The sequence below is a fragment of the Tasmannia lanceolata genome, unplaced genomic scaffold (assembly GCF_043159265.1).
Source record: "Tasmannia lanceolata isolate RefF3 unplaced genomic scaffold, GAP_Taslan_0.1 ptg000025l, whole genome shotgun sequence".
Classification (NCBI taxonomy): domain Eukaryota; kingdom Viridiplantae; phylum Streptophyta; class Magnoliopsida; order Canellales; family Winteraceae; genus Tasmannia; species Tasmannia lanceolata.
In genome coordinates, this window is record NW_027518702.1 from 7,511,375 (window position 1) to 7,522,405 (window position 11,031).

The following is an 11,031-nucleotide window of genomic DNA, read 5'->3' on the forward strand; positions in this document are numbered from 1 at the left end:
TTTCGGCTGAAATTAGCGAAATTTAGGTAATATCAGCCGAAATTACGGGATAATATTAAATAATGAATAAAAATCGAGATTTTTGAGTGAAATCCTTAAATTTCAGACAAAATTTCGGGATAAACGAAATTTTGACCGAAATGTCGGTCAAAATATTGTACCGTTTCGGGTATATATGATTTTGGTTTCGGTCTCTTTCTAGAGGGTTTGTTTTTTTCCCCTTTCAAAACACGTGAACAGTTGCAGAAATTTGTGTGGTAAGGATGGAGCCTGTAGGCCACCAAAGAAAACCACCAAGAAAATGCAAAACGCTCGTTGATTTTTCAATTTTCGGGAGGGTTTCTCTCAACTGCTAGACTTAGATTTTTTTTCTTTCTCAATCCGTATCTTCTTCTCATCTCGACACAAACAGGTAAGCATTTTCCTCCATAGAGATGTTCTATGTTTTCATCTCTTACTAAAACCCTGTTTTTTAGTTTTTATTTTTCGAACCCATATAGTAGAAGAAGATACAAAGGACCATTTTCTTTTCTCATTTCTTTCCCTTGTATAAATAATTCCTGTTTATTTCGGTTCTTGCAAGATCTTTGTTCTTGTTCTTCTAATACAGCAATTTGAACTGCATAAATGTTGGCCAAAGGAAAAGAATAGGAAAGCTAATTTATTGGCCAAGTCAATTCCTATGGAGATCAAAAGAAGTAGGCAAAGTTTTTAGAATGTGAACCAAGGGAATTCCTAGTTTTGGACTGACTCCTCAAAATCCAAAACAAAAGTGCCTTAATTTTATTGACTACCCAATAATTACTTTTCAGCTAGATAGCCCAGAGGGTAAATGGGGTGGTTTCTAAGAGTATGGTGTTAGAAGATTATCATGAAGCTTCACTTTACAACAATTTAGAGAAGGCTTGAGGAATGTTAGGTGCTTTGATTTAATTGGGAAAGAAAGGAGAACATGATTCTCTTTATTAGTTGAGAAAAGAGGCATGATATTTGAACATGGTTTCAATCAAGTCAATGTTCACACGGGGGGTGGGGGAAGGTTTTGGACATAATTTTTCTACTAAATAACAAGTCCATAGTGAGAATAGGGTTATGAATGAGGAGACACTTTCGAGAGATAAGTGACATTTTTATTAGTTTTGATGAGTGTTCCTTCACTCATACACATCGTGAAGGAAACACTAGTTGTTTGGTACAACATGCTTAAGTTGTAGTCTTTTTTGTTTTTACTTTTTCTTCTCTTTTGCTTTGTCTTCTTGTGTCAATTTTACTTTCAGGCTGCCCCTAGCATATCTTTTTTATTCTTCTTTTATCAGTTCAAAAGAAAAAAAAAAGTTGTGGATCCCGTATCAAAGAAAAATAGCAAGCACCAGATTTTGAAAAGCCAAGGGCTTCTCCTAATAATTTTCAGAATTCAATTATTTATGTCAGGATTAATGATGGGAATAGTAGATTTTCGGAGTTGATCAATTGGATCACCATTTGGAAGAGAAGCTTCTGGAATTATTGGCTTTTAAAATGTTTCTATCTTTTTGAGGAAACAATGGCAAGGGAATGGATACGATCTATGTTACCGAGATATTGGTAAGCATATACAATACGATTAGGGATCAAGCACAAGGACCGCTTAAAGCCCAAAGTCTTAGGATATGGGTACGACGAGAATTAGATATGCTTTTTTCATTATGGGTAAAGATCATTGAAAGCTAAAACATGATACGCATCAGGAGTACCTGAGTGGCCAAATCTATGATATGCTTTTGTAATATAGGCGAGGATCGTTAATTGAGCATCATCAACTTGTCAGAAAAAAGGGAAACATAATAGAATATGGGTCAGGAGTATCCGAGGTGTGTCCCTTACCCTTGCCGAGTATCCTTATCCGATTCTTGGATACTCTAGATTTCTAAAGGATCCAGGTATCATAGTATAGGATGGTATTGGCTATCCCAGAGAACCGTAAGTTGCTATTCCTGGATGAATCCCAATGGTTTTCTTATTGATCAAGTCAGCTACCGTATCTTGGCTATTTTTAACTAAGTTGTTACATTTACAAGTTAGTTGACAAAGGTGTCATGCACAATCCAAAGCTTGGTTTAGGAGTGTGGCATTACCATAGTACTCAGCCTTTTAATATCCGTTGCAAATGGACAATGTTGAAGGGATATAAATCTTTAATGTTATCTACTTCAATGATTTTCTGGCAATCCCCTTAAAACACATGTTTCTGCTATAGGAGCATCGCACCTCATCTACCGTGCAAACCCTTAAAAGATTTTGGATTAATGTAATACTCATGGTTTATCTAACTCATTACATTCTAATTAGAATTAGTATAATTACAGAAATAAAATTTTTGGTGTGTAGTGGCTAAACAATCTAATTATAAGATAAATGAAAAAATTCCGCTCATGCTATACAATAAAGTATATCAATTGTAATAACTTCTTCCTGGATTCAGTGTGTATATATGCTCCCATTGATAGTTTCAGATGCAGGCATATTCTTACCTGGAACATTTGATGGATCTGGCTTTAATTTTGAAATACTACAAAAAATAATACTTGTTTAATAAATTAATTTAGTCCTATGGTTCGTACCATCCATGCTTAATGAGCATCTCCAGTTCATCATTTTGCTTGTATCTTGTGAATACATCCTAATCCTATTGCCAGTTTAAGAGCATAAATTCTTTTTACTTGAGGCAATTGATGTTTCTCTGTCTTTATTTTGAAAAGCAAAGAGTATTACTTCTTAAATTAAACAAATCTCGTATTTTGCCACTGCTGACCATCATTGTTCACTGCCCATCTCCTTTACTTATTCTGTTTGCATCCTTCTCATCTTGTATTCTGATATTTCACACTCGTTCTTATTCTTGAAGACATGAAAATATCAATAATTTCATGACAAACTAATATTTTCTATTCTGATGGTTATGGTTTTGTTTTACAGCTAACAGTTACAGGGTAAGTGAACAATCAATTTAGAAGGCATTTTATTTATTGTGGAGACTATCAACAAATCTCATTTGTTGGAAATTTCATCCTGTTGTTGAGGTGCTTTGCTATTTTTGCAATGCCAAGGCAGAGTTTGCTCCAGCCAAGGGCCTCTTTTAATCCTGTGAAAATCCTTGATGGACTTCCTTGTGTAGTTCCTGGGTCACTTCATGCAGGGTTCCGAAATCAGAGTAAATTTTGGCTATTAAAAGCAAACATTCCTTCCATCTTAAAGAATGCAAATCTGGACACAGTAAAACTTAATAATGGCGTTCAAGCTACAGAATACAAAGACAAGTTGGGTGAAAATCAAGGAGAACTCTCCGATATTGATGAGGATGATGGGCTTTGTCCTGTTGAATGTGTAAGAGAATTTAAGACTGATGAGGAATTTCTTAAAATTTTGGATAGAGCTAAGGAAACTAATTCCTTAGTTGTGGTAGATTTTTATCGTACTTCCTGTGGAAGCTGCAAGTATATAGAACACGGGTTCGCAAAACTATGCAAGGGATCTGGTGATGAAGGGGCACCGGTTATATTCTTAAAGCATAATGTAAGTATGGTTCATTACTTCTGATTAATTTGGACATTCTGGATGTAAATTTAGTATATTTATGCAAATTTATGAAATCCACTTTTTGACAACTCAGCTTTGAAATAATTTTGGTTTCATGAATTTCCTAGCATTCTGAACTTTGAATTTTACATGCTTTCTACTATTTTTTTAAACATTCTGTAGTTTCAAAGATAATGATTCCTTGACCTATACATGGGAAAACCAGTGCAACGTCCCACAATCACATGTGTTTCTTTTTCTTTTAATTATCCCTTGCATGCACATTTGGCTGTAGCTTTTGTCATGCCTGTTTTGTTTGGAGAACTTGCTCAAGTGTCACCCCTGACCACTGGTATACTCTTGTAAACATTTACCCATTTGTTTGAGGGAGTTGATTTCAAAAAAAAAGCATGCTTTTGTTGTCAAGGGTAAATCCAAGATTTTTTGGGTGCAAAATTCAAGGAATTCCACCATCCCACAAAGAGGCTGATAACCTGTTTGTGCTAGCTATGAGGGAAAAGGTACACCCATTCATGGATTCGTGACTGCTGTATTAGTGTATTTCATGTGTTTGAATTAACAGACGATGCCTATTACTCCATTAGTTGTTGTTTTTTTCTGGAAATGCCGGATTATAATAAAGTAAAACATGGAAGAACCCCGCTACCGAGATGGTCAGTACAAAAGAAAACAAAGAAAACAAAGAGAAAACAAACAAAAGCTATTCAGAGCCCTCATGGAGGGAGAATAAAAAATCTCCACTTGTGATGATCCCTCCATTAGTTGTTATAGAAAGTTTGTAGTATCTGATTGTTTGAAATCATGGAACACATGTTCAAATGTGCAAGAGTCGCAATCAGCTATTTCTAGCCAAATAGGAGCTTTCAAACGCGTCATTGACTAGTTTTTTTTTAAACTGATGTGAGAGTTAACATAACCGTAGGTTCAAACATTTACTCAAGGTTTCCTAGAGATGTGGGAGTTTTGTGCATTAACTGAAATGATTTGAAAATATGCAGAAGTTCTCCAGGAGTAGTGGTGAATCATAAGTGTGGAAAAAGTCAGCTGGACTAATCTACATTTTATATATACGAATGTAAAATGAAAAAAGGGCAAAGTGGTCCAAATGAGGCAATTGACATAAGGTTTGGACAGGCTTGCTTTGGTTGGAGAATAAGGGAAATGATTCGGTGTTAAACACCCATAGGGAATTCGTTACTTATGAGGTTTTCATTATCCAATCAAGATCATCTGGTGATGGGATTTCGGCCCCATTTGCTTTGTCAATAATAGGTTGACTATTAAATTTGGAAGAGAATCTACAACAAAAGGTAGGAGAACTCTCTCTCTCTCTCTCTCTCTCTCTCTCTCTCTCTCTCTCTCTCTCTCTCTCTCTCTCTCTCTCTCTCTCTCTCTCTCTCTCTCTCTCTCTCTGTGTGTGTGTGTGTGTGTGTGTGCAATTCCAGAACCAAACTCTCTCTCTCTCTCTCTGCAATTCCAATCAAGATCACCTTTTTGTACTACTTAGAGTTAGCTTAATGAGATCTTTATGAATCACAAATCCCGAGAAGTTAAGCCCTCCTCTGTTTAACTAAGTAGGAGGACTTGACCAAATATTACTTCCTCCATTATTGCTCACAATCTCTTGCGGATCGCAAGATTGAAGTTCGTACCTATTGGAATTGTTCCTCCACCAAGGTGAACCCTTAGATACCAAATTCACCCGTTTTTCTACACATCTGCCCGCCTTTTTGTTTCATATAACAATTATTCTCCTCACGGCCCCTTGCAAAAAGGCTTACCCCACCCAAAGTTCCTTGTCTCCATAAATCCACAATCATAACCATGCACTATGTCTAATTTTCTTTTTTGATATTTGCATCTCCTTTTCATCTCGCTAGTTGTTCCACCACCATTTTATGTTACTTAATCCATGACATTGCCTTCTCATTTCCATCCATAAAATCACAACAATTTCCTGTATTCATGGTTAAATGGTGGAATGGATCAGAAACTAGTTTTGGTTCTTAGAGTTGATCATCTCTCTAAAATCATGTCAGTTTGGCACTTTTATACGCGCATCAAATGCTATAGTTTTTATACATTTGAACAAGAGATAATGTTTTGAAGTTTAATGAGCAAGTTATTTGATAGGAGCTTGAGTATCATTTTATTATAGTTATCCTTTTTAGTATCATTTGATTATAGTTATCCATTTTAATAACTAAACTATACATTTCAACAAGAGATAATGTTTTGATGTTTGATGAGCAAGTTATTTGATAGGAGTTTGTTCTTCAAGATCTCAATCTGAGATTTTGAGGGATTGCTTTTGTGATTAAACCTCATCTAAAACATTCAAGATCCATTACCCTAAACCCCTTTTGAGCGTAGTTGAGATTTTCACCCTTTTCAAGCCCTAAAACTAGTTTTTGAGATCCCTGGCCTAAACCTACCATCAAAACTTCTACCTAAACCCTAGATTTATTTCCATTTACCTTTCTAGATCATAACTGTAATATAGACAACAGTATAACCCCAAAATTCCAGATCTGTAAAATTACCGAAATACCCGTTTAGTCTAAATCTGGACTGCTTTGAACCCATCACTGCTAACCCATTACTGCAGTTGATAATTTTTTTGATGTTCTTCATTGATTATTACTATTTCCATGCTTGTTTATATGTAATTCATCAGTATTTGCATTAGCTTTTAGTTATTTGGTTGCATGCATAAAACCTAGTTTAGGACTAATTTTACTATTAACAAATCATCCTACGAATCTTTATCATTTGATTGATTTGCATAAAATTAATTCTTGTTAATTGTTAGTTTTCTAATTATTAGCTGCAATTTAATTCTCATTATTGTTGCTGCACGTAGAATAGTCATGTGTTAATTCAACCCTAGATAGTTCCTAAAGCCTTTATCCCATTAGGAGTGTAGGATTTTCCCTTGATTAGGTATTGTCCTGCATCAAGCTTGAGTATCATTTCATTATAGTTATCCATTTTAATAACTAAACATGAATTTTGGTTTTGTGTATTACTACAGGTTATTGATCAGTATGATGAGGAGTCTGAGGTGGCTGACCGACTAAGAATTAGAGTAATTTTTCTTGAATGGATTTCACTTGGAACTAGAAATTTAATAAATAGCAATACATAGAATTGTATATCTAACTTTGGAAATGAAAGACTGAACATTTGGTTTTAGTTATGTGCGTTGCATTATAGATGTTGAGAGTGAAGAGAGTGAAGAGAATGCGTGAGTTAGAAATCTCTCCCCCTCACTTGTGTATTTATATAAAAGAGAAGAGTATAAAGACTAAAGTGCCCTTAGGCACACATATACACCTGCTAACACTCCCCCTCAAGCTGGAATGTATATATCAAGCATTCGTAGCTTGTTAAAAATGTTACTCAACTTAGCTTTGATTAATGGCTTGGTCAACATATCAGCCAATTGATCCACTGACCGATTAAACACTGTGCATATCTCACCCTTCTGGATTCTCTGACATATGAAGTGGCAATCTACCTCAATATGCTTAGTCCTCTCATGGGAGACAGGATTTGTAGCAATATGGATTGCAACCTTATTGTCACAATACAACTGAGAAGAAGAGGAAGGAGGGAAGCGGATCTTTGACTAAAGGGAACGCAACCAGATGAGTTCTCCACTCGTGTGGGCCATGGCTTTGTATTCGGCTTCGGCACTTGATTAAGCTATAACATCTTGTTTCTTGCTTCGCCATGACACCTAGTTACCTCCTATGAAGGTGCAATATCCAGTGGCTGACCTCCTGAGAGCTGGAGATCCTTCCCAATCGGCATCCGTGAACCCCTCTATCTTCTCATTACCTTGTTTCTTCAACAACAAGCCTCTCCCTGGAGTCCCTTTCAAGTACCTAACAATTTGAAGCATTGTTGCCCAGTGCGAAGTACGTGGTGAGCTCATATACTTGCTGACAACTCCAACAACAAATGAGATATCTGGGTGAGTGACTGTGAGATATATGAGTTTGCCAAATAACCTCTTATACCTGCTAGGGTCATCTAATAAATCCCCTTCCTCTGGACGAAGTTTCACATTCGGGTCCATGGGAACAGAAGTAAGATTCACTCCAAGATAGCCTGTTTCATCTAGTAAATCCAAGACATACTTCCTCTATGAGAGAGAGTCCTCTACTGGAAAAGGCTACCTCAATGCCCAGAAAATACCTAAGATGACCAAGGTCTTTTGTGGAAAACTCTTTCTGCAAGAAGGTCTTTAGCTTTTGTATTCCTACCAAGGTTTTAAATTTCGGTTTCAGAATGTGTTTCGGTCCTCACCGAAACCAAAATTTCAGCCGAAATTAGACGAAATCCATAAAACGGCTATTTTTTCTCCCAATTTATTTCGATTGAAATTTCCTTTATTTCGGTAATTTCAGCTGAAATTTCGGGATAATATCAAATAATTATCAAAAAATCCATATTTTTGGATGAAATCCCTTCAATTTCGGACCGAAATTTCAGGAAAATGAAATTTCTACTGAAATTTTGAAATTTCAGTCTCTGTACCATGTAGAGAGTGAAGAGAGTGAAGAGAATGTGTGAGTTAGGGATCTCTCCCCCTCACTTGTGTATTTATATAAAAGAGAAGAGTACAAAGACTAAAGTGCCCTAAGGAACATATATACACCCATTTGTTGTTAAAATCATACGATTTACGATTTGAATCATACGATTCAAATCGAATCGTGGGTTGAACGATTCAAATCGGAAGGAAGAATCGTTTTTTCGTAAAAATCGTACGATTCAAGTACGTTCCGACTTTGAATCATGCGATTTTTACGATTCCTTTCATCAATTTTACGATTCTGTTTGTTTTGGATTGTACCCTACCATACCTAAGATGATGGGGAAGACGCCGGAACAAATGACGCCCTCGCCGGAATACGGTCTACTAGAAAGAAGAGAGGTTCGGATTAGCGTAAGAAACAGCCCCACGCTGGAGAAAATGGGTTGATCTTCACGCCGGCCACCACCTCACGCCAGAGAAGATGAGTTGCAGGTGGTTAAAAATGAAAAATGAGAGAGAAAAAGTGAAAAAAAAGCTTCCAAACAGTTAAAAACAAAGATAAGTTAAAACGATGGGTTTTTTCTTCCTGAGGGGTATTTAAGTAAAAGGCATGTACGTAGAAGGTGTTTTAACCTCCGTTCACAAGCTTTCAAAAGGGTGTCACCCATCCACTATTTTGTCATTTTTTTGCCACCAATTAACAATTTTACCTCAATCTTATTGAAATTTGTTATTGTTTTTTTTTTTTTTTTTTTTTTTACTAAAGTCGTTGTTGCGTAAGGTTCTTTGGATTTGGATATGTAATGTTATGAGTTTAAATAACATGCAACTTGATGATAACAATCTATTTTTTTTTCGAGCCGGTCCACGAACTGCTTTATGGGTGGTCGCCAGCAAATCCCCATAAATTATTAAACTACTTTAGTGTTAATATTATTGCTTTCGTAGGTGCTTGGACTTATTCTAGGGAGTGGGTCTTCACACTCCCTCGTTTTGATATTGGCAGCCAATTATTTATTTTGGCTGCTGGTACCAATTAATGCCAGGAAATGAAATTCTGCTCTTTAACTATGATTTCGTGAACGGCAAAATTTATTGGCCGGACGGCCGGTTTGCGTTAAACTCTTGACCTGTGCATGGCCAGAAATTAAATTGGAAAACATTCTAAAATGAAACTCGGTTTGGAAATGAGTTTTTATACAGTGTAAGCCCTTATAGTCCTGTATTTTTCAAAAAGTACTGTACGGACCACACTAGAGGATGATCCAAACCATCCATATGATGGGACACAACGTAAACAGGTTGTGCCCAAAAAGTCATTTCTATAGGATGATCCCAACCCTCCGATCTATAGAGGAACTGCGTATTATGGAAACTTCTGTAGATTAGAGAGCTAGGATCATCCTATAGAAATGTTTTTTGGGCACAAGTCACTACCTGTTTACGTTGTGTCCCATCACATGGATGGTTTGGATCATCATAGAGTGTGGTCAATACAGTACTATTTGAAAACTACGGGGTTCGTCACGATAAGGTGCACATGCTTTTGGTTTTTTAACAAAACAGATTTCCGTTTTTGGAGGCAACCCTCAATTAAAAACTAAGTTCATACAGTTCATGTCACATGGTAAGCTCAATTCCCGTGATTAGGTCAAACATTTTCCAGCTATGTATATCCTACATCAATCATATTGGCATAGGAGAGAAATATAAGGTGTGATCTCTCTCGTCTAATTTGGAGGAGGCCATTAAAAGAGAACCATGATGGAAGTGAAACAAGTTCTTCACATGAATGGCGGAGTGGGAGATACCAGCTATGCTAATAATTCAGTCGTGCAGGTCTCTCTCTCTCTCTCTCTCTCTGCTATATAACCCTGTATTTTTTTGTACAGCCCACTCCATAGGATGATCCAAACCGTTCATTAGTAGGGCCAACACATAAATAGAATATTGTTCCCCAAAAAATCATTTCCATAGGAAGATCCTAACGCTCCGATCTATTGAGGGATTGCACATTACGAAAACCTCATTATATCAAGGGTTAGGATCATCCTACGGAAATCATTTTGGGGGCTAAACCTATTTATATAAGTTGTGGCCCAACAAATAAACGGTTTGAATCATCCTATGGAGTGCGCTTTCATTATTTTTTGAAAAATACTGGCCACACACTGCATAAAAACTCCGATAATTTATACTAACCATGTTTCTTTCTGTTTTCATTAATTGTTAATTTCCAGAAAACCTTTTCCCTTGGAAAATTTTACTGGAATTTTTTCTATGTGATGACTTTTTATACCTCATGCATGCAATGGTGGGGCCCAACACCTTAAACACATTTTTGGGTAAGGTGAGCCCCATTATTTTACACCCATGTATAGCATGAGTGGGACCTACTATTTTACATCTCATGTTTTGATATGGCAGGGTGCACCATCTCTACCCAAACCAATGCATATGGTGAGCCCCACAATTTTACACCCATGGTTAGGCCCACTATATCTCCACCCAAATCCATGTATTAGGGTGGGGCCCACCATTTTCCATCATATTTGGGTAGGGGTACCCACCAATGCCATTCAAACACATGCCACATGTGGGGCACATCAGTTTTAACTTATGTTTTGATGGGGTGGGTCCCGATCTCCACACATAAGGTGGGGCTCACCATTTTAATCCATGTTTTGATGGGTTGGGGCACATTGAATGCTACTCTCTCTCTCTATATATATATATATAGAGAGAGAGAGAGAGAGAAAACGGTTCCTACACATATGTGTAGATAAGTTATCTACACACTAGCTTAAAATACAGTGGGGGCCACATTATTTGGGTGATCCAAACCATTCATTTTTAAGGCCCTCACATAGATAGAGTGTCCATAAAAAATCAAATCCATAGGATCATCC

General features: G+C 36.8%; 1 protein-coding gene across 1 annotated transcript; it reads left to right on the forward strand.

Annotated features, from left to right (window-relative positions):
* Positions 1 to 215: 215 nt before the first annotated feature.
* On the forward strand, positions 216 to 8,253 carry LOC143858311 (thioredoxin-like 4, chloroplastic). The gene is made up of 3 exons (XM_077368963.1): positions 216 to 412; positions 2,956 to 3,552; positions 6,611 to 8,253. Exons 2-3 carry the CDS (start codon positions 3,079 to 3,081, stop codon positions 6,722 to 6,724), a joined length of 588 nt encoding a protein of 195 aa, XP_077225078.1. The 5' UTR covers positions 216 to 412; positions 2,956 to 3,078; the 3' UTR covers positions 6,725 to 8,253.
* Positions 8,254 to 11,031: the final 2,778 nt, after the last annotated feature.